This window comes from Pan troglodytes, chromosome 1 (genome assembly GCF_028858775.2).
Source record: "Pan troglodytes isolate AG18354 chromosome 1, NHGRI_mPanTro3-v2.0_pri, whole genome shotgun sequence".
Lineage (NCBI taxonomy): Eukaryota > Metazoa > Chordata > Mammalia > Primates > Hominidae > Pan > Pan troglodytes.
Window position 1 is genome coordinate 3719057 of NC_072398.2, and position 22819 is coordinate 3741875.

The 22819-nt window shown below is 45.2% G+C and overlaps 1 protein-coding gene across 1 annotated transcript in view; it reads right to left on the reverse strand.

Moving 5' to 3' along the window:
- The window catches only part of KIF26B (kinesin family member 26B), a 565489-nt gene that overhangs the window by 287791 nt on the left and 254879 nt on the right, over window positions 1-22819 (reverse strand). Inside the window, exon 4 of the mRNA XM_514315.8 lies at window positions 9367-9533. Within this exon, the coding sequence (XP_514315.4) occupies window positions 9367-9533 (167 nt within the window). The remainder of the gene's footprint in view (window positions 1-9366; window positions 9534-22819) is intronic.

Consider the following 22819-nt stretch of genomic DNA (forward strand, 5'->3'; position numbering starts at 1 on the left):
TTACTTGCCTCAAGTCAGAATGTCAGCGTCTGGCTGAGAATTCAAGCCTGGGCTTCTCCAGCTTTCTGTTTGCTTATTCAATATCCTTCTCTCCTAACCACTGCCCCCCCGCCCCCGCCCCCACCACAGCATCAATTAAAACAAAAAATGCAAAATGTGCAATAAGAACTAGAATCCTTAGCCCTGAGAGTATCTTACAAGAATCCCTGGGATTCTTGAGGCTTGTTGAAATTGCTTTGCCTTCAGACGTTCACATCAAGACATGAACTGAGTTTTCAACCTAGGCAAAGCTGTGGAAATGATTCCCAGATGTTGGGAGCCAATTGCCAACACCCCAACCGGCCGCCAGTCAGACAAAGGACTTGTTTAATCAGAAAATGCTCCTTCTGACCACATTCCCTGCAGCAGAAGATGGGAAGGGGCCGCAAACACTGGTCGTTTTCTTCAGCGTAGCTCACCATCTCAGAGTGGTGTGTGCCAAGCTATGAATGCCAGTTCTGTTACGGACTGCACCCCCCACAAAAGAACAGTTGGGGGTTGCTGGGGTTGCATATTGGATGTTAGGGTTATCTATTTGAGGTGTTTTAGGCATGTTTTTAGCACAAGGGAAAACAGTGTAGACGTTAAATTACAACCACTTTTCCTTCTGTGCTTTCGCTGTCTCGTAAGCAACTGAGGAGGTTCGGCTTCACACAGCAAATGCCTGAGACTGTTTTCTAGGGCCCTTGAAATCGGATGGCACTAAATATACCCTTGGTTGCTTCTTAATGTTTTCCTTTCATGAGGTGAGTTAAAGTGAGACCATATTCATAGAACTATGATTCCTAAAAATTCACTTCATCAATATACATGAGCGAGAGTCCCTTCTTTTCCAAGAAATCAACGGAGTATTTTCTAAGCAGAGTAAAGCTACGACCTGTCAGGAATAAATAAATAAATAAGAAACCAGAGGGTAGGGGTTTGCCTTCCAGTTCAGCCCTTCAAAGATCTATGTCCTGACACTGCTTGGCCACCAGTGAAGGAGGCAGGGCTGGCCAGGACAACATGAGCCCAGACATTACCTGCATCCAAGGAGGATTGACAGAGCCCCAGAGGAGGTGGTTCCACCAGGCTGGCACAGTGTTGGCTGGATTTAAGCCCCACTCACTCCTACAATTGGGCGCCCTGGTTCTGTGAATAGATGGCACAATTATGCATGTTGGCCCTGACCACAAGTGTCCCACAGGAAGCTCAATGGTAGCCCTGCTTCCATGGGAAGTCCTGGAATAGGCAGACTGAGATCTGGAATGTGAGAACGAGGGGATACACTGGGGCAAGGAGAAAAGAACAGACACCAAGTCAGAACGGGACCCTGGCAAGTGCAAGGAACTAAGGGTAAGCAAAATATGCTTCAGTGAAAACAAAACAAGAAACAGGAAAAAAAAATAATACAGTGAAGTTCTACAATATGAGCTCCTAAAAGGGCTTTTTGTTTGTTTGTTTGTTTGTTTGTTTTGAGACAGAGTTTCACCCTTGTTGTCCAGGCTGGAGTGCAATGGTGTGATCTTGGCTCACCGCAACCTCCACCTCCCGGGTTCAAGTGATTCTCCTGTCTCAGCCTCCCAAGTAGACGGGATTACAGGCGTGCACCACCATGCCTGGCTAATTTTGTATTTTTAGTAGAGACGGGGTTTCTCCATGTTGGTCAAGCTGGTCGCAAACTCCCGACCTCAGGTGATCCTGCCTGCCTCGGCCTCCCGAACTGCTGGGATTACAGGTGTAAGCCACCACACCTGGCCTGTTTGTTTTTGTAAAGGCATCATTCTATCATAATGGAAACAGTGCTGGACATTAACTGTTCCAAGTTGTGAAACTGGAGGCAGAACTCGTGCCCTGTCTCTCCACAGTCAATTGACACCTAGGAGTTGGATCTCAGACACCCAGCTCAATTTTTCCTCCGCCTAGATCACCTGAGACCAATTGTGGTATGTTTAGGGTAGTTTTTCTCTGGTAATATTGTTGATGTATTTCTAAGGGGAAGAAGGAAGCATCCCTAAAGGGGACTGTACCTGACAGAAGAACAAAAGAAGCAGGAACAGTTCCACGCTCCTTCCCATCCTTCTCTGACTTCATCAACTCCAAACATATAACCAAGTACCACTGTTAAGGGCCCAGGGACTAAAGAAAGCCTTCACCATACAAGATCATATATGAAAAGCATTTGCTGAAACCATCACAGCAAGGCGCTATCTGAGTTGCTTCTCAGCGAGAGTGCGGCAATAATGGTCATGAGACCAGTAACAGCTCTCCATACGGTCACGTGAGGATACACAGCACGAAGAGCAGGCCCCACAGGGAACTAACAAGAGAAGCCACGTGGTCCTGAAGGCAGGGCCTGGGAGCCAGAGGTCAGTCCTCTCTGCTCAGCCTAGCCCTGACCCCAGGGCCTGAGCGGGGCTTGGTTTTAACACTACGGCAACCTCTGGACCCAAGGGGATACTGGTCAAATCAGTCATACAACAGTCAGTGACATGCTCAAGAGGACTGAAGAATGCTGTTCAGGTAACACAGGGAGCCATTCAAAAACAACGATGGAAGATACCACACAAGAGATTGAGATGGACAGAAAAACAATCACGTCCTGAGAAAGGAATGTGTTTGGGCCGATGGCAAGGAGTTAGAGGAGTCAGTGGGAGAAAGTGAGGGACAGCTTGGCAAGTGTGGAAGAGAAAGCAGACAACAGGGATCCCAGAGAAAGGAATGAGAGTGATGCTATATGGAGATGAACACCAACATTTATCCAGAAAATTCCAGACCCAGGAGAGACATATTTTTCGTCAACAGGAAAACACTGTGTAAAGGTAGGAATCTTCAAGAGCAGATGGAAAAACAGGAAGGGAGGAAAGAAGGGAGGGAGGAGGGAGGGAGAGAGAGGAAGGGGGAGAGAGGGAAAGAAGCTCTAACTAATGTAACAGAGTCAATAATGAGCAAAAAAACAGAATAAAGGATTTGAAGATAGTGAGTAAGTTCTGATCTGAAGTCATCAGAACCTGTGAAAACAGAATGGAAAGGCATTTGTTTATATTAAGAAAACGGGAAAATTTAAATAAAATCACGAATAATAAAAAAATGCCCTTAATATAATTTTACTTGGAAATCTGATTCGAATTTGGTAGAAAGGCTGTCAACTAAACATAAAAGCTGAACACCAAAAATATGACAATTTAGAAGTGATGTCTGAGGGCAGAACTGGAAGTCTCTGTGCTCACCAACGCCATGGAACTGGCGACACCCGCTCTGCCAAAACTTGACAGTGTCTTTGTGCTCATGTGATCTTTGTCCATTTTCACCATTTTTCAAACTCTTGCTCTGAATGTAGATGAAAATTCTACAGAAGCTAATTTTCTCCATGAATAAAAAAACACAGCTGGGTGCCATGGCTCACGCCTGTAATCCCACCACTTTGGGAGGTGGAGGCGGGCGGATCATGAGGTCAGGAGATCGAGACCATCGTGGCCAACACGGTGAAACCCCGTCTCTACTAAAAATACAAAAATTAGCCGGGTGTGGTGGGGGACGCCTGTAGTCCCAGCTACTGGGGAGGCTGAGCCAGGAAGATTGCTTGAACCTGGGAGGTGGAGCTTGCAGTGAGCCGAGATTGCACCACTGCACTCCAGCCTGGGCGACAGAGCGAGACTCCATCTCAAAAAAAACAAAAACAAAACCCATGAGTTTTAATGGTTATTTGGGAAAGAAAATCAATGCAAAGATATGAGGTCACCCAAAAGATTCATTTTCTGTTTCAGGGTTCAATTCTATGCATAATCCAGAATCCACTAACTGTTCTTCAAACATAAATGAAGGTTCCACTGCCTCAACCTACAAAGCTAGGGTTTCACCCAAGAGTTTTTATTGGGTTTCATGCACTCCATACTTTATAAGGTAAAGTACATCATTAAGTCAACCTTTATTCAAAGTGAACCGTCAGCAAATGGGAAAATCTAATGATACCCTACTTCACCATTTTCTATTAATGTGAAAATCATGCAAAAAAAAAAAAAAAGGCCCTCGTTTGAAATGTTCTTGATGTTCAAAGCCAGCACATAATAGTTAACCAACGTGACGATCAATTGTCTCGATCTCTTTTCTGGGTGACTGTTACTATTTTTTCCAGAAACAGTGTCTTTTCTTGAAAAAAAAAGGGAGGGTACTGAAATTCTGAAGCAAAGACAGCTACTAAGATGCTGACCGTTTAAAGACAATCGTGAGCGGAAGAAAAGCACGGAACAGGTGCTTCATGCTCCATCGTTCTCTATAGCAGTGCATCTCAAACTATCCGGGTGAAGGACCAACTTTTTCTTTTACTTCTAGTTACACACAAAATGCAAGCCCCGATTTTTTATTCTTAGATTCAACAGACAGAAAATTATTCCATCAGCAGATGTTTCTAAACGCTTCCTCTCCATTTCTATACTTATCACAGACCAGTAACTGTGTGTGGACCAGCACAGACCACACACTGCTTACTCAAAATTGAAATTCTTATTGTATAGGCATTGAATTTGAAATGTAACAAGGTTCACCCAGACCTCCACCCACAGTTCTAGAAAGTAAGCATTTAACAACACAGGCTAATTCCACAATATGTACATATTTCAAAACATATTTTACTCCGTAAATATATACAATGTTTATTAGTCAATCAAAACAATACTCAGCACTTTGGGGGGCCAAGGCAGGTGGATCACTTGAGGTCAGGAGTTCAAGACCAGCCTGGGCAACATGATGAAACCCCATCTCTACTAAAAATACAAAAATTAGCTGACGTGGTGGTGCACACCTGTAATCTTACTCGGGAGGCTGAGGCAGAATCACTTGAACCTGGGAGGCAGAGGTTGCAGCGAGCGGAGATCGCGCCACTGCACTCCAGCCTGGGAAACAGAGTGAGTGAGACTCCATCTCAAAAATAAATAAATGAATAAATTTTAGGCCAGGTGCAGTGGCTCATGACTATAATCCCAGCACTATGGGAGGCCAAGGTGGAAGGATTGCTTGAGCCTAGGTGTTCAAGACCAGCGTGTGCAACAAACATAGGGAGACCTCATCTCTTCAAAAGATAAAAATAAATTAGCTGGGCACAGTGGTGCATTCCTGTGGTCCCAGCTACTCAGGAGGCTGAAGTGGGAGGATCGCTTGAGCCCGGGAGGCTGAGGCTGCAGTGAGCTGTGATTACGTCACTACACTCCAGCCTGGGTAATAGAGTGAGATTCTGTCTCAAAAAAAAGATTTTAAAATAAAAATAAATACATTTTAAATAAAGGTTAATATCACAAAGAAAAGTGGACATCTGCACGAATGAGAGCGACGCTATATGGAGATGAACACCAACATTTATCCAGAAAATTCCAGACCCAGGATAGACATATTTTTCGTCAACAGGAAAACACCGTGTAAAGGTAGGAATCTTCAAGAGCAACAACAAATGTGTCACCTCTTATCTCTTCCTGCTTCAAATCTTCAACAAATTGGGGGTTTTTCTGTTGTTTTTGTTATTGTTGTTCTACTCATCTTCTCAAACAAATTACAGGGCCTAGTAGTTTCAAACCTGTTTTATAAGCAATCATCAGTTCATGATTACGGTGAAAAAAAAAAACCCTATAATAAAGTGTCTTCCTGTGTCTGTTTAGCACAGAGAATAGGAACCTGGGGTCTCACGTGAGAGGAAACGAGGATGGATTTCCCACTCCGCCACTCCCGGCTATGTGGCTCTGGGTCAGTAACTCAGGGAACCGTCTTCTTTATCATAAAACAGAGAAAACGGTAGGCTCTGCCTCACAGGGTTACTGTGAAGATGAAGGGGGGCTGCATATGAAGAGGTAGTTAATAGTGAGTGATGCCCACTCAGTGCTCAATATACGTCAGCCACATTGGCCACAAATTTAGCAAATGCCATCCCTCCCATATAAAACAAAATGGCCCCCAGCATATCTGCTGCTTCTTTCTTTCTTTCTTTCTTTCTTTCTTTTTTTTTTGAGACTGAGTACAAACTCTGTCACCCAGGCTGGAGTGCAGTGGCACCATCTTGGCTCACCGAAACCCCACCTTCCTAATTCAAGTGATTCTCATGTCTTAGCCTCCCAAGTAGCTGGGATTATAGACGTGCACCACCATGCCCAGCTAATTTTTGTATTTTTAGTAGAGACGGGGTCTCACCATGTTGGTCAGGCTGGTCTTGAACTCCTGGTCTCAAGTGATCCACCCACCTTGGTCTCCCAAAGTACTGGGATTACAGGCGTGAGCCACCGCGCCCAGCCCAGGACAGCTTCCTGAAAGCAGGCCACCCCTGTGTCTTGACTTGGAGCTATAGGAGAGTTCCAGGGCCCCGCAGACTCAGAGGACTCTCTCTCCATTGCAGTCAAGCAGGAAGAGTGGAAAGTGGTGAGCACAGATTGGAGGTGTAGGAGCTGACTCTGCCCCAAACCCCTATGAGGACAGACACTTATCAAAAGCTGTCATTACCATCCCCTTACACAGCTTTGCTTCAGCTAAAACCAAAAGGCTCTTTGAACTCAGTTGACTGTCTGACAGCATAAGCTGGGCAGGTTTTGGCTTATCACATGGACGTTTGGGGACCTAAATGTCAGGTACATCCCTGGTTCTGCCTCTTGACAGGATGAGCCTGGAGCCAGTCAGTCACACTTCTGCTTTGGGTGCCCCTCGGTGACAGGGGGGTTATTAATATGCTGCCTCCCTCGCTGGGAGGTGGGAAAGCCCAGCTAATAATAGTTCTCATCAATAATGATGAGAATAACATGGCAAAATATGGTAATGAGTAAAGGGTGGGGGGAAAATCTATAGAAAGAAGTGTTCTTTTTCACATGGTACTTGTTTCCCACTGTACATTGTAAACCCTTTGAATACAAACCACGTACTTTTAATGCTTATACCATGAAGCTCCAAGTACTATCAGCGTTCACTGCACAGAAAGTAATAGTAAAGATTTGGGGAGCCTTAGGGATCCTTTCCAGCTCTTTGAAAGCTCATACTGCAAGCCCTTGTCGTTCTGAAGTCGTGAGTTTCAAGTCTTTGTTTGCTGCTAGCATCACCTGCAGAGCCTGCCCCAGTTGACATCACTGGCCCATACATTTTAGGTTTTGCCTCAGTGTCTCCCTTCCACCCTAGGCTTTCGCTAGTGATTTGTTATTCCTTTCCCTGCTGTGTGTTTGCTTGTTCGTAAACCCTCCTCTGATATCCTGACCTCTGGCCTCAGGCACACCTTGTCCAGTACTATGAGGTTCCCAGGCCCCCCTCATTTCCACATCCTTTCCCCAGCTCCAAAGACGCTGCTGGTTTCCTTGCACCAAGAATTTAAGGAGAACTCATGTTCTCCTTAAATTCTGCCCATTGGGAACCCTCACCTCTTATTTCTTCCTGCTTCAAATCTTCTGGGTTGCTTTGTGAGTCAGTCAACCTTCTGTAAAATTCTCTGGATGGAACTGAACGGAAGACTTTCCACTTTCAAAGAATTTCAGGTTAGAAAGGCACGTCGGAAGTCAATTCCCATCTGAGCATTGATTGTTCCCTCTAGGATCGAGGCCAGGTAATTACTCAACATAACTTTGATCTCCCTTAGGGACACAAATCTCACTCTCTCCTGAAGCCATCGGAATTGCAAGTTCTTCATTCTGAGCTGGGAGGTCCGTCTCCTCCCTCGTTATTTAGCCTTTGCCTACATACCTGGTTGCTCTACAGAATGAACCAAGTCTCCATTTATACAATAGCCTGAGAGATAGCTGAGGGCATCCATGATGTACCCCAGAGTCCTTCTCTTCTCCAAACTGAACCTGCCATGCCATGGCTTCTTAGTCAGCCTCCTTTGAACATGTTCTAATAATCTCCTAGGAGCTTCTGTGCTTGTGACATTTCCTCATAACTGTTCCCTGTTTTTATTCTCTCCCTAAATGGCATGGACATGACCTCCCAGTGAGCTTGGACTCCCTGCTTAATGGTCTGGGACAACACAGAGATTCATGTCCAGACAGGGCTAACACAATGGTCCCCATTGTTGGGTGGCCAGCCTATACATATTTCCTATTACTTCCCACACATTCAAGTTGTCCCAAGTGTTCATAGGACAATAAACACAGCACCAAAATACAATGAGGACCCTCAAAGCCGGTCTTCCAACAAGCCCTGTGTGCTGCCTTTAGGGTCCCATCATCCAGGGTCTTAGCCCTCTGCCCTCCTCTGCCTTGCCGCTGTCCTAATCAGAGCCCCTTCCCCATATTTGTGTTCTGGATGTTACCATTCATAAAGATAACAAGCAAAGCCACACAATATTCCTTCTTACTGACATAGTAGTAACCATTTCTACAGTACTTTATAATTTCTCATCATCTTATTTTAGTCTTTGGAGCGACCCTGCAGAGTAGGTATTATCCTCATTTTATAGATGAAGAAACTGAGGCAGAACTGCAACTTGAACCCAAAAGGTCTTGTGATTTCGTATCTGATGCTATCGCATTTATTCTATGTCCTGTTTACTCAGGAGCTTGCAAATCTTAGGCAGAGAAAGTTTTCCAAGGTTCAGTTCTGAGCATTAAATTAAAACATGAGTTATACAGAAAAATGTAGAGGAATCCGGTTTCTATTTCTGGCTGTGCTATAAACTCACTCCTAGTTGAACCTTCCTGGTCCTCGGTTTCCTCATTCATAAATAAGGAGATGGAACCAGACAATCCCTGAAGTCCTTTCCTGCTCAGCTGTCCTTCGTCTCCCGCCCCGTCTCTGCCATGTTGCTAAAATTAGGCAGAAAACATTATTGAAATACCTTTCTTTTTTGTTTCTTGTATTTTTGAAGTTTCCAAGATTAGCTGGAGAGTATTTGATAACACTCTGGCTAATCTGTCAAGAAGGGGGGGGGCGGGAAACCTGCCATCTATTTAATAGCTTTTAAGCAGTTCAATTTCTGTAATGAGAAGATAAATCTGGAAACACCCACCAGAGGGATGCCTCTACAAAGTCCTGATGCTGCAAAAGAGCATCTTTGGAGCTACACATCAAGAGAGCAGCGGTTCTCAACCCTGGGGCCTCTCACAATGTCTGCAGACATTTTTGGTAGTCACGACTCGAGGAGGGTACTGCGGGCACACATCGAGGGGTACAGGCCAAGGATGCTGCAGCCCACCCTATAACACACAGGACAGTCCCCACCACAGTTAGCTGGCCCGAGAGGTCACAGTGCCATGGCTGAGAAACTCTGTCTTAATGAATGACATCACAGAACGGCCCCAAATTCTTTCTAGTGTTTCAGCTGAGCTAGTCCACGTGAGGGGCTAACCAGCTGGGCTCATCGGAAAGAACCAAGGATCTGAACAGCTCTCTTACCGTGCAAAGAAGGAGGCGGCCACCGACGTGCCTGTGGAAGTCTCGCTGGCCACGCAGGAGCCCTGCGAGGCTGGGACACTGCAGGTGGAAGGCTTGTCTGCATTGTAGCGGTTCAGCACTGCTTCTGTTAGTCCCTCCCGGCCACTCTCTGTCATCAGCTGGGAGATCTGACAAAGAAAGTGGATACGGAGCTCATTACCTGTGGCTCACTGCTTTTCCTGACCACTGACAGCATCTCTTTATTTGGGGGAGGGAGGCAAGAGGGAACAGGTTTCTATCCCACCTGCATTCAGTTACACGTGGATGCTTAGGGCTACTAGAAGGCTATTTTCCAGCATTTTAGCTAGGATACTTCCCCGTTTTCATTAAAAATAATGGTATAAAATTATCCCCTGACATTGTAAGTTTCAATTATGTCTGTGTCTTCCCTCCATTTGGAGGGGAAAACATGAACCATTATCCATGCACTCTTTGCAGCCCAAGACCAGAACAGTAACATTAACTAATGCTGGCTTCTTACCAGGAATAGCCCCGAATGCTCTGAAATGGAGCAGTGGGGCAAAGGCATAGTTTTATGAAGAGAGAAGTAAGCCTGCTAATAAAAGAACATAAGGAATCAAAATACAACAGTATTTGGTGGTGCTGGTGGGGGTGGTGGTTTGCTGTGGAAAGTCAATAAAACAGGCAACATAGAGAAACTAATAAAAATAAATATAGCCACGATGAATTACCAGTTTTTTTTGAAGGGTTCAGATCATTTCAACAGACTTCATTTTCCTGCTGGTTCATTAAGATAAATGGCTTCTGTTTCATTTGAAATGATTGCCTTTATAATGGAAGTTCTAGTGGATGGAGCTCGGTCCATTTTGCCTAAATCTACATAATAAGCTGTGAAGAATCAAACTTTGGGGCAAAACAAGGATCTTGTGGAGAAATATACTTTTGAAAAGTGCTAATCCCCACGGCAAATATAATAATTATGCAGGCAGAGTCTAAGTATTTGGAAAACCTGTTACTTGAAATCTTCAGTCTACTTGCAAAAAAAGAAAAATGTCAGTTTTTTAAAAAAGAGGAAACTTTAGTTGAAAAAAAGTCACCAGTCTATTCAAACCCTTAAATGCTAAGTGGAAAATGTTTCCAATCACCTACTAAATACAAGTGCAATAAAGCAAAGATCCGGAACAGTTTCCACTTTGTAACTGAATAGGCCAGCGAGCCCTAAGAGCAGCTCATTTGTGAACCTTTAAAAGTAAAAACATTTGTACTTTTCATTATTAGCAGAATAGCCATTACTCTGAGTCCCATTGACTGGGAACTTTGCTCCGCTTAAATTCATGCTCTTACTTGGAAAGCCTTGGCATTATTCAACGGAAATTCTGCCAACACACACTTTCTTATTCTCATTCATTCAACGCATTATAAGGAAACTTGACCCAAGTGACAGAAACTGGAGAGGAGGCTGCAAAGGCAGCTGCTGGCCCGGAGGACATTCCTGCTGACGGAGCAGAGAGCCCGCAGAGCCTCTCCTCTGGCTTCCTTTGCTGCTGTGGGATGCGGGCTCCCGTCCACTGGCTGCTACTGTCCCCGCGGAACAGGGCAGCTTGGAGGGCGCAGCTGAAACAACTGGAAAGCTGAGGATGTGGCGATGCACACCGTCGTCCCCACTCAACAGCATCGATGAAGCTCCAGGGGGCACATCATGCCTCCCGGACCGTGTCCAAAGACAAAACAAAACCCCCAAATTCATGCGATAACTTTTTTTTCCCCCAAGAATCTAAGACATACATCTGATTTTGACACACCGTGACATGTGAAACAAGCCACTCTGCCTGGGTTATTTCCTTTCATTACCGTATTTCTCATCTAAAATTTGGAGGGAAGGGATTCCTTATGCACAAACTGTCCTGCAGGTGCCCTGCAAAGCCAGAGAGCAGCCGCTGGAACGCGTGTGGTGAATGGCAGGATGCCTGACACAGAGGCACAGCTTTCTGGGTGGGTCCAGATTCCCACATCTGGTCCAGAAGGGATGTCAGTGACCTGTGGGTTCACAGCTTTTGAAAATGTCTCTGGGCAAATGAATTTCAATGCACGAGCTTCCTGACTAGAGAGCTATTGGCTACCTTGTGCCAAGCAAGATTGTTTCTCTTAATTTTAAAGAATCAGGGATTAGTGAGCATGAGACACCAAATTCCCAAGCCTATAAATAGAACTATTCAATCATCAATTGTTTTTAAAAATCAGGATCACAGAACGTTCTAGAGCTAGAAGGGATTTCCAACGTCATCATCTTCAAAACTCTTCTCCTTAGATAAGACACCTGAAGACCAGAGAAGCAATTTGCCCAAGCCAATTTGTATCTAGGAATAGGACCCTGACTCCTAAACCATTCCTAGCACCTACCTCCTTCCTTTAACTGCCCCTCTTCTAATTTAAGGAAAAAAAAGTCTTCCCCTTCTAATTAAAAAAATGTGATATATAGAAAAAAATCCAATAATAAAACATACACATGTATCCACTACCACTATTCACAAATGTTAGCATTTTTTATCTTAGAAAATATTTTCTAAAAGAAACCAAATATTATGTAAAATTAAAACTGCACATTTTCCTAGTCACGCTGCCTTTCCTGCTCCATTTTTCAGACACAGCCAGTGTCATGATGGGGCGGGGGCAGGTCCATGTCCTTATTTCTCATGGTGTGCTTTCCATCACACTCCCTCCTTAGAACCTAACAGCTCGTTTTTTGGTTTCTTTTGTGCATTCTTCAGATTTTGTTCTGCTAGTTCCACGATGGGGAGAGGGCATCCCTCCAAATGCCTGCTCTATAGACTCTCACCACCTAAAAGATCATGTTCTCATTTGTATTTATGCCCAGTATCCTCTTCAGAGATGACAGACTTTCAGAAATAACAGACCAGGATTTGGCTACAGGAACTGCTAATTTACCTCCCCCTCAGTTTCACACTCCAGGGCTCCAGCCTCGGGCAAGGTCCTCAAACACACCTCCTGCTCCTTCTGCCATGGGGCCTTTGCTCTCCATATGGAATGCTCCCACTTTTCCTGCAGATGTAAGCTCAAGCCTCACTTCCTCCGAGAAGCCTTCTTCCAGCCTATGCTTCCTCTGCTGGGTGCTTTTACAGAGCCTCAATCTTTTCCCTCAGTATCTCTACTTCAGTTCATATCATGCATTTAATAGTAAGTCATTTTCCCCCACTACACAAAAGCCCCAGGTCTCTAGGTTTACGGCTGGTTTGCTCATCACTGTATACCAAGGTCAATACAATGGCTGGCACATAAAGATGCTCAAAACATGTTTGTGGAATAAATCTGAGCTATTCTTACTTTCTACTGCTCACATGTATCTATGTAAATTTTCTTAAGTCTTTTAAGTAAGAGTCATTTCCTTAAAACATTTCATTGTTTTTCTATTTTGCTTGATTCTTTTTTTTTTTTTTTTGAGACAGAGTTTCGCTCTTGTTGCCCAGGCTGGAGTGCAATGGCGTGATCTCAGCTCACTGCAACCTCTGCCTTCCGGGTTCAAGAGATTCTCCTACCTCAGCCTCTGGAGTAGCTGGGATTACAGGCATGCGCCCCTGTGCCTGGCTAATTTTTTTTTTTTTTTTTTTTTTTTTACTAGAGACGGGGTTTCTCCATGGTAGCCAGGCTGATCTTGAACTCCCGACCTCAGGTGATCCGCCCACCTCAGCCTCCCAAAGTGCTGGGATTACAGGCGTGAGCCACCGCGCCTGGCCTATTTTGTTTAATTCTTAAGATATGACAGTCTTTTCTCCCATCCTCATCACTGTCAAAGGATAGTGTTTTGGCTCCACAATGTTTGGGGATCAAGAGCTGCCTCTTTTTTAGTCTACTAGTTCATTTGTTCATTCATTCGTATGAACAACCATGTGTTGGGTGCTTGGTATATGTCAGGCAAAAAAAAAAAAAAAAAAAAGAAAAGTAGATGCTGAAGATTCAGGAGGCTCTAAGAAACGTGCAGACATTTCCTGTCAATATCTTGTGCAAAGACAGTCTGCAAGATAGCGCTCCAAAAGCAACTTCCATTATCTCTGTTTAGCTCCATTTTTATAATTCTGAAAAACAGAAGAGCGAGGCTTGCTCTCAGTAGAAGCAGCTGTAGCTTCTTCAACAATTACAATCATATCCATTGTAGATGATTCTGAGCGAGAAGGCGCCTCCCTGTTAGACCGGCTCTGGTTTTTCCTGCATACACTGGTATGCAGGTCTTTGGAGTGCTGAGTTGGATGGATAACTTCTTACCAAGGTGCCATCTTGCTTGCCACCAAGATACTTGCTAATAGGAATTTACTCTTCCTCAGCCCTGCAAACCCTCTCTAGGGTTGCAGGGTTACAGTACCTTCGGTTGTAGCTGAATTGTCCTATTAATCAAAGAAACAAACTAATGACCTACTACATGAGATCTGGCTATGCAAGAAGCACTCCAATCCAAATGCTTTCTGAAGCTCTCTGAAACGGTGACAGTGTGTCCCTGAGTTGTTTTTATGTCAAGCAAAGAATGGCAGTGATCCATATTCTATGACAATTAAACAGTCATTAACAGCATAAGGGATGCCCTCAGATGTGTCTATCCCTTTGCTGCTGATAAACCTCTCCTTCCTCATAGAAGGCTCATTGGAAACAACATTAAGTTATGTAGACTGGTTGGCTATTGTTTCCACTTCACAGATGAGAAAACAGAGGCGAGGAGAGGAGTCCGATGACTGGTCCAAAGCCACTCAGCCGTCAAGTAGGGAAGTTGAGCTGGAAACACAGGCCTCTGATTCCCTTTTTTCCCCCTTCCTTCTACCATCTGACCTCAGTTACTGAAGTTTACTGAATAACCTGAGCACCAGACAGACTTGGGGGATTACAAAAGGTAAACTTTGCTTAGTCTCTGTCCTCAGGAGATTTGAAAGGAAGGTAGATAAAGAAACTTGTAGTCAGCCAGAGACAAATGTTCTGTCCCTTCTCTAAAATAAGAGCGTGTGTCTGTGTGTGTAGAAATATTATCTGTGACTTGGAAATGTGGAAGCTTCCAAAATGTGTTTCTAGCCAAGTCTTGAGGTCAAAGAGGCCTCTGTGGGGCCTAGAAGGAAGACTCCATATTCCCTTTCTCAGTTCCCATACGTGAGCCCCACAGCACTGGGCCTGGGTGCCAAGGCCTGGGGAGGAGGAGGAGCTGAAGCTTGGTCACTTCCGACTATTTCTGAAGGAAAGAGGCCCTGGGCCCACGGCTTCAGCCCTGCTCAGACCAACACAAACAAGCCTCACGCACCTCGGGCCCCCACCGTGAACTCCCTCATTCTTCAGCCTTCCCACCTCCAGCCGGTTCTCAGGAGTGGCTGCCACTGAATTCCTTGAGGGACTTGAGGAGTTGACCTCCTGCATCCCACCTCCCATCCCACCTCCTCAACAGCACTTCTCCTCTTGGCTTTGGAATTTCATCTCAAGGCAGTGGCCTTTCCTACAAGTCAGTGCGACTCCCCACACTTCAAAGCAAGTCTTTCCAGGAGAGACTGCTTCTTGCTGCTACCTATAACAAAGATGACTCTGGATGTAAAACTCTGCCGGAAGCCTTGGCTACGCTAACTCCACTGGGCGTGGGGATGAGCTCCCGAAGGAAGCCTGCCCCTTCTCCAGCCCCATCTCTGGCCCCCAGGCCAGGTGGGCAGCCACAAGACAGAGCTAAGGACGGGCTTCAGTGGATGCATACAGATCCCTCACTGCAGTCCTGAGGCAGTCACCTGTGGATTCCAAGACAATTCAACCCTTTCACCAAAGAGGGAACTGAGGGTCAGAGAGGTTGAGCTCCTTCCCCAAGGGAAACCAGCTAGTAGGAGGAGGAGCCACGGTTGGGATGCTGATCCATTCGGCTGAGGTGGCTTCTGTGCAGCATGTCAGGCCTCAGTTCCATCTCCCTCCCTCCACTCTCCCCTTCAGGACCACTTCCTAACTCGAGGCTGCCCTCGGAGCCCCTCCCTGCAGCCCACTATTAGAAGATATTCTCCTGAAACTTGAGCCTCACTGCATAATTCTGAATCAACAGCCTTACTTTTGTTATTTATTTATTTATTTTTGAGATGGAGTCTTGTTCTGTCACCCAGGCTGGAGTGCAGTGGTGCAATCTCGGCTCACTGCCACCTCCGCCTCCCGGGTTCAAGCGATTCTCCTGCCTCAGCCTCCTGAGTAGCTGGGATTACAGGCGGACGCCACCATGCCCAGCTAATTTTTCTATTTTTTTAGTAGAGACAGGGTTTCACCATATTGACTAGGCTGGTCTCAAACTCCTGACCTTGTGATCCATCCACCTCGGCCTCCCAAAGTGCTAGGATTACAGGCGTGAGCCACCGCACCTGGCCAAGAGCCTTATTTTTAAAGGACTATGGCCTACATCTGCATGTTAGACTCTTAGGAATTTATTTCTTCTCCTGCGATACTGTGAAAGATACATGATTCTTCCTGAGAAAACCTCCAAATATCCATCTAACATGTTTGAAAACCCTACAGTGGTGGTGGAAAGGCCTCATTATCTTGGTCACGTGTATGTGTCACTGTCACCGTCTAAAAGCAGTGGCTGAAAACACGCTGAGTGGTCCTAATCACAAGCTTTAGGGGGAACTAAATTTTCACCGCGGGATTTTATTTGGTTTAGTTCTGACTGAAACCTGTTTTTAGCTCTCCATCTTGATTACAGGGGACCATTTCCCTCCTTAAGGATACCTGTTACTTTCCAAACAGCACATCATATCCCTCGGGGTGGTGGGAAAATGAATACAGGTGGCAGCAAAAGGGGCCAGGCTGCAGGGAGAGGGTGCACATGTGTGTCTGCGCAGGTGTCGACACGTGTGCACGTGCGTGTACATGTGACATTCTCAACGTCCATGAGAATTCCATGCACCATTAACGAGCAGTGAAAGTCTGCTTTTCACAGGCCACTTCGAAATAAAGCTTCTCCTTCTATTTTAACTTTTAATTCACGTCTTTCAACCACATTTAAATGTCTACACTGATACCTCAGTATGAGGAGCTTGGTACTCATTCCCAAAGAAAGAGAGAATCCCAAAGAAAGAGAGAATCCCAAATGTGGTTACCATCTTGACCACAGAATCAAGATAAAAGACGTGTGGCTCTTCCTAAGGTTGCTTCCACAATGCAAATTGCAATCTGTAAGCTGCTGACCTTTAACTTCTACACTGAAGGAAGGACTCTGAGAGCTACCAGAGTGTGTCAGCATGGGCGTTCATTTTAAACGGCATTATTGACCCAGAAAGCTACCTCCCTCTGACTCTGCCAAGACAGCAGGGAACACCAAACAGTATCCGTTTCCTGTGTAGAGACATCTACGGAGAGCAATTGCTTCCTACTCAGTCTTTAATTAACGACATTTAATGACAGGCTCCCCCTCCTCAAATCCCAGAAAATAACATTTAATAACATTTTCTCTTACACAATTAATATCTCACTGCCTTGGGACATCTTTTATTGCTATCTGCTACTTACATTGTTACTTAATGCTTTTATAGTTTTGTAAACAGTGAGTGCTTGATAAATATTTTTGATCCAGGTTAGCACAAATCAACTCACAATTATCTTGGAAAAGACCATCCACAGCTAATTTGTAAACCCTTAGTATTGTCTTAGGATGTGTCTATGCTGTCAGTCGTTATGCTCTTAGAATATGCCAGAATACATTTCTGTGTATTCTATAAAATATAAATGATGAAAGTCAATCTGCAAAGGAAAAGATCAAACAATGCACGCCCGGATCAAAGTTAAATAATGTAGAGTTGATCACGCCGATGTTCCACTGCAGTCAGACACAGAATAGAAAGCTGACAATGATGGACGGAGGACACCTTACTCCAGTCATCACGATGCAGTGATAGAGTCCACATAAGCCTTATTCAGTCTTTGCTCACAAGAGAGAGAAAGAAAAAAAAATTATGTCCCTTTCTATGTATGAGTCTTTGACTGCAGGAATATGTCTCAATCCCCACATCAAGTCACTTCTGGAGCTGACTATAAAAATGTATCTGGCAGAGGGGTCTCCAAGAACAGGCTCCCTCTAAGGAGCAGATGTCACTTTGTCACCCCACCAGACCCTTCCTTCCAGGTCAAGGACAAGCAGCTACAGAGGACTCTTGCTCTGACACCCACAGATGCATGCCTCTCGCTTCAATGCCACTCCCCCCGCGAGGTGAAATGCTTCATTTTATGAGTTATGTTTATTTCTTCCTTGCAGGCAGAGAAACAGATGAAATGACTCACTGAGGAGGGAAGCACTGCGATGCCTCCTAACCCGGGACGGCTTCCTCTTCTGCAGCGTCTGTGTTTGTCAGTGTCTCCTCTGGATCAGGCAGGCCTCAGACCTCACTAAGCTGTTCCACTCAACTCTTTCTTCCCGTGCTTCCTGACTCCAAGGTATCAGCAAACTTGTTGATCCATTTAGACTTCACTCTCACCCTGCTTGTCTCTTTTCTTCGCGCACACCAGAGCTACCCAGAACCGCGGTGATGCCTTTCCCTGGCAGGGTCAGGCCTACTGTGGCAGTGTCATGAACCTTTCCTAAGCAGGATTTGTGAAGAGGGCAAAAGCTGGCATCAGCAAGACATGTTTTGGTTTAGACGTCTCAGTAGACATTGCAGCAAGTTAACTATTGCTGGGTTCTTGTTTGAATAAAATGTACTAAAAACTAGGGCAATAAAATGGATTTTCTCTGACCTATCTCATCAAAAGAGTTTTTATTTAAAAATAATACAGAAGAGCAAATACTGTATGATTCCACCTATCTGAAGTACCTAAAATAGTCAAATTCATAGAGTTATTGTTAACGGGGGCAGAGTTTCAGTTTGGGAAGATGAAAAAGTTCTTTTGGTGGTGGATGGTGGTGATGGTTGCGTAACAATGTGAATATACTTAATGTCACAGAACTGCATGCTTAAAAATGGTGAAGATGGTAAATTTTAGGTTATATATATTTTACCACAATAAAAAAAGAAAGAAGGCCAGGTGGGGTGGCTCAAGCCTTTGGGGGGCCAAGGCAGACAGATTGCTTGAGCTCAGGAGTTCAAGACCAGGCTGGGTAACATGGTGAAACCCTGTCTCTACCAAAAATACAAAAATTAGGCAGGCATGGTGGCACGCGCCTGTAATTCCAGCTACTCGGGAGGCTGAGGTAGGAGGATCTCTTGAGCTAGGGTGGTTGGGGGCTACAGTGAGCTATGATTGTGCCACTGCACTCCAGCTTGGGTGACAGAGCGAGACCCTGTCTCAAAAAATAAGAGAGAGAGAGAGAATCCCACAACACCAGAGAGTTACTTGTTCTCAACTTGTTCCACGTGGCTACCTACCTGCTGTGCCATTTTAGAGAGTGTGGTCATAAGGACCATCAACGGTGAGGCCCGAGTCAAGAGAAGAGGGCCAAGAACCCAGGGTTTCTGTCTTCCGGTGACTGATATGCCTCTATACATGTCACGAGGTGTGTTCTGCGGGGTGGCCGCAGTGACAAGATCCCACTTTGCCTATGCCCCAGGCCTACAGGAGGAAGAGCTGGGATGGGAAGGAAACTCAGAGAGGAGCCAAGCTCGGAGAAGAGGGAGGAGATGGGCAGGGGAAAGCCCCCACACAAACCCAACTCTTTGGTTAAACGTCATCTGATTTCTTTATACGTGCATGAGTAATTACTTGCATCCTTCTTTATCTTCCCTCACACCTGGCAGGTCACACGTGAAGGACCAGTTAGCATTCCTTCCATAATGTAGTATTCCAGAGCTGGGGTGGTTCAGATCTTTTCTTAGGCTCACGATTTGCTTTTAGGCATTTAAATAGGATATAGCTTTTTCCTGCTGCTGTTGGCATGCTGTCTGCAGAGAAACAGCAGTTACTGCCCAAGCTGAAGCTTGCCCCAGACCTGGCCTAGTCCTCGCAGCTCATGTGGACACAAATCACCTCTGAGACTCTGAGGCTGGCCTTGAGTCAGACAGATAAACTCCTCTCTGTGCCGTCCAGCACCCCCAGCCAGCACCCCAGGCCAGGATGGGATTCTTATGTCCCAGGGCTGGACGTTTGATTACTCTTATTATCTTAGCTTGCTTTGGCTATAAATTTTATTAGTGGCCATAAAATTATCCATCCACAGCATTTGACTCAGTGACCTCTTGCAAAAGAGAATTCCACAACTGGCGATACACAGGGCCTAGGAGGGCTGCCTTTCCTTCACCCTCAATTTATAGCCCTACCTCCAGCGCTCTGCCTTGCATGATGAGACTCTGCAAACAGAAGAGGCTGCTCATGTTTCAGGATTCCCATTATCGGGGCTCAGATCTGGCCCCTCAGCACCTGATAACTGTTTTCTTTTATCCTTTGTATTGCCAGAAGATAAAGGGGCAGGGCTGCCCGCCTGCTCCAGGAAGGACCGAGATTCAGCAAAGGGCCAACTGCATCTCTATCTGGGGTTCCTCCCTTAGATTTCTAAGTTCCAATATGTGCGGCTTAAGGTAGAGATCAAGCTTTTTAAAAAGAGTCTCCTAGAAGAGGTGATATGGTCCCACCATGAAGCTTGCAGTTTTGCACATATGCATGTGAATTCACCTTGCAGGTAGGCTGGATCTCAATACTTACTCCTCCGTGATGTTTTGAGGGGTGTTTTCAGCGACATAGTCAGGGTGTATAATGAAACAAGGAGTCCAGTTGACATGATGAGATCAGCTTCAGCCTCAGAGGCCTTTGAGGATGTGAAACAGGTGGGCTCATAGATCATCATCATCATCATTGCCACTTTTGAGCACTTACCATGAGCCGGCTTCTGTTCTGAGAGCTTTATATGTATTGCCACATTTAATCCTGACAACAACCCTGAGAAGCAGGCACAACTGAGATCGAGTAAGAGTTTCAATTCCGTCTGCCAGGTGGAAAAGCCCTGGAGCAGATAAGGCCCGTGGGCTTGGTTTCTTGCTATTCTTGAGTTCATATTGGGCAGCTCAGGCCCACATCATCCAGAGAACATATGGCTCAAGTAGAGCCACCCTCTTCAGAAAATGTGCTAACAGCAAAAGATTGTATTTTAAAAAAAAGAATCATTTGGGGCCGGACGTGGTGGCTCATGCTGGTAATCCCAACACTTTGGGAGGCCGAGGCGGGTGGATCACCTGAGGTCAGGAGTTCAAGACCAGCCTGACCAATATGGTGAAACCTCGTCTCTACTAAAAATACAAAAATCAGCCAGGCATGGTGGCGTGTGCCTATAAGCCCAGCTACTCAGGAGGCTGAGACAGGAGGATTGCTTGAACCCAGGAGGCGGAGGTTACAGTGAGCTGAGATCGCACCACTGCACTCCAGCCTAGGTGACAGAGCAAGACTGTGTCTCAAAAAAAAAAAAAAAAAAAAAAAAAAAGAGAATCATTTAAGAATCATCTGAATGAGTGATCATAACTAGGATTATTTGAATAACTGAGCACAATAGGCTCTCTCTATCCAGTGTTTTGTGATGTTTATGATCAAACGAAAATAAAATCAAATGGTCTGAATCTGGACGTAATTGATTTCACTTTCAATCTGCAACTCAGCAAATTCAGACTGAGTAGTCAAGATGGAATCACAACCCTAATCAACTCAACCCTGATGTCAGGGTCAGGCCAGAGGCTACTCCTAGGCCAGCTCCTATGTACAGAATCACCTGGGGGCGGCTCTTCTATTGGGCGAAGGCTACCACTGTTTCTCACTCCCAAATAGTCAACCAAGAGCCAGTGCCCCAGGAAGCATGTCTTGACCACTTGTTCCCCGCACTGAATGATCAGCGCCACCCCCTCCACAGGACTCCACTGACAGTGGACACTGTCCGTGCAATCCCAGGGCCTACAGCATGTCTTGCTTTGTAACTGCCTGTTGTCAGTCTCTCTCCCCAAGTAAATAGTCAACCTTAGGACCTTAGGGACTGTGTCTGTTCTCCTTAGTATTACCAGTATAGGATGTGTCTGGATATGGAATTTATCTAATAAATACATTAATTCATACATTAATTAACAGATGTATACAAATAGGAATGGACTTAATTTAGTTGGGTTGGGGTTGTTGGAGTTTTGTTTGTTTTTAAGGGATAAAACTTTGTTTTCACTTGATTTTTAACATGGTGAATAGGGTACAGAAAGCTTTATTGAATGAACTAAGATGCTTCGGCATATACATAATTCAATATAGTGGTAGTAAGACAAATTGCTGGATTCGGGGAAGGAAGGGCAAACGAGGAACAAAGCGAGACAAAAGAACAAAAAGAAAAAGAGAGAAATGGGAAAAGGAAGAAAAAAGAGAAAAACAAAAAGCAATGTACACAAAGAGATGAGAAGCGGGGAGAGAAAACCAGTAATTGTTCATCTCAGTCAGTTTGAGTGTGAGATGCGAGAGCCACAGCTGCAGAGCTGGAATTCTCTGGAATATGGGGCAAGTAATCATAGGAATACAGGTTCCAGGAGAGGAGAAACCAAACCCAGAGGCTAAAGGGCCCCACCCTGCCCCGGTTCTTCCCCATACCAGGCATGAGTTTCAGCTACACTCAGAGCTCTGGGGCACCAGAAGATGAAATGCACAAACTGACAAATTTAAAGACCCTGTCACAAAAGTGAGCCACCCTCTTTCTTTTATCCATTTAAAAAATAGACCTGGGCCGGGCACAGTGGCTTACACCTGTCATCCCAGCACTTTGGGAGGCCAAGGCAGGCAGATCACTTGAGGTCAGGAGTTCGAGACCAGCCTGGCCAACATGGTAAAACCTTGTCTCTACTAAAAATACAAAAATTAGCCAGGCGTGGTGGTGCGCACCTGTAGTCCCAGCTACTCAGGAGGCTGAGGCAGAAGAATCACTTGAACCCGGGAGGCAGAAGCTGCAGTGAGCCGAGATCGCACCACTACACTCCAGCCTGGGTGACAGGGCAAGACTCTGTCTCAAAAAAATAATAATAAATAATAAAATAAAATAAAAAATTGACCTAACCTTTGAAGAAAAGAGCTTGGAATTTTTGACTATTGAATACTTGCTTTATGTAACTGTTGCAGAGTGGCATTGTTTATTAGTTATGCTGCCAAGGGGAAAGACAATGAGATTAAGAGACTGAAATTAGATTAGCTGGAACTGCTGCAGCATTTAATTCTAATACACATCATGCCCTTTTCTATCCATGTTTAATCTGCCATGTCTTTCTTGTCTGTGGAGCCCATGAACATACATCTTTAGGCAGTCCCTTCCCAGGGCCTACGTCACCTCCATGTCCAAGTTCTTCACCTAAGTCTTGGCTAATGCTTGGGAAACTTTCAAGGCAACCAGCAGTGCATTATACCCTGAGCCACTCCATAACACAGCCACGAAGGAGATGCCCAAATTGGAGACAGGCTGGACCAAATTAAATTGTCACTGTAATCCTGGTGCCTAGCAAAGGGTGTGTCA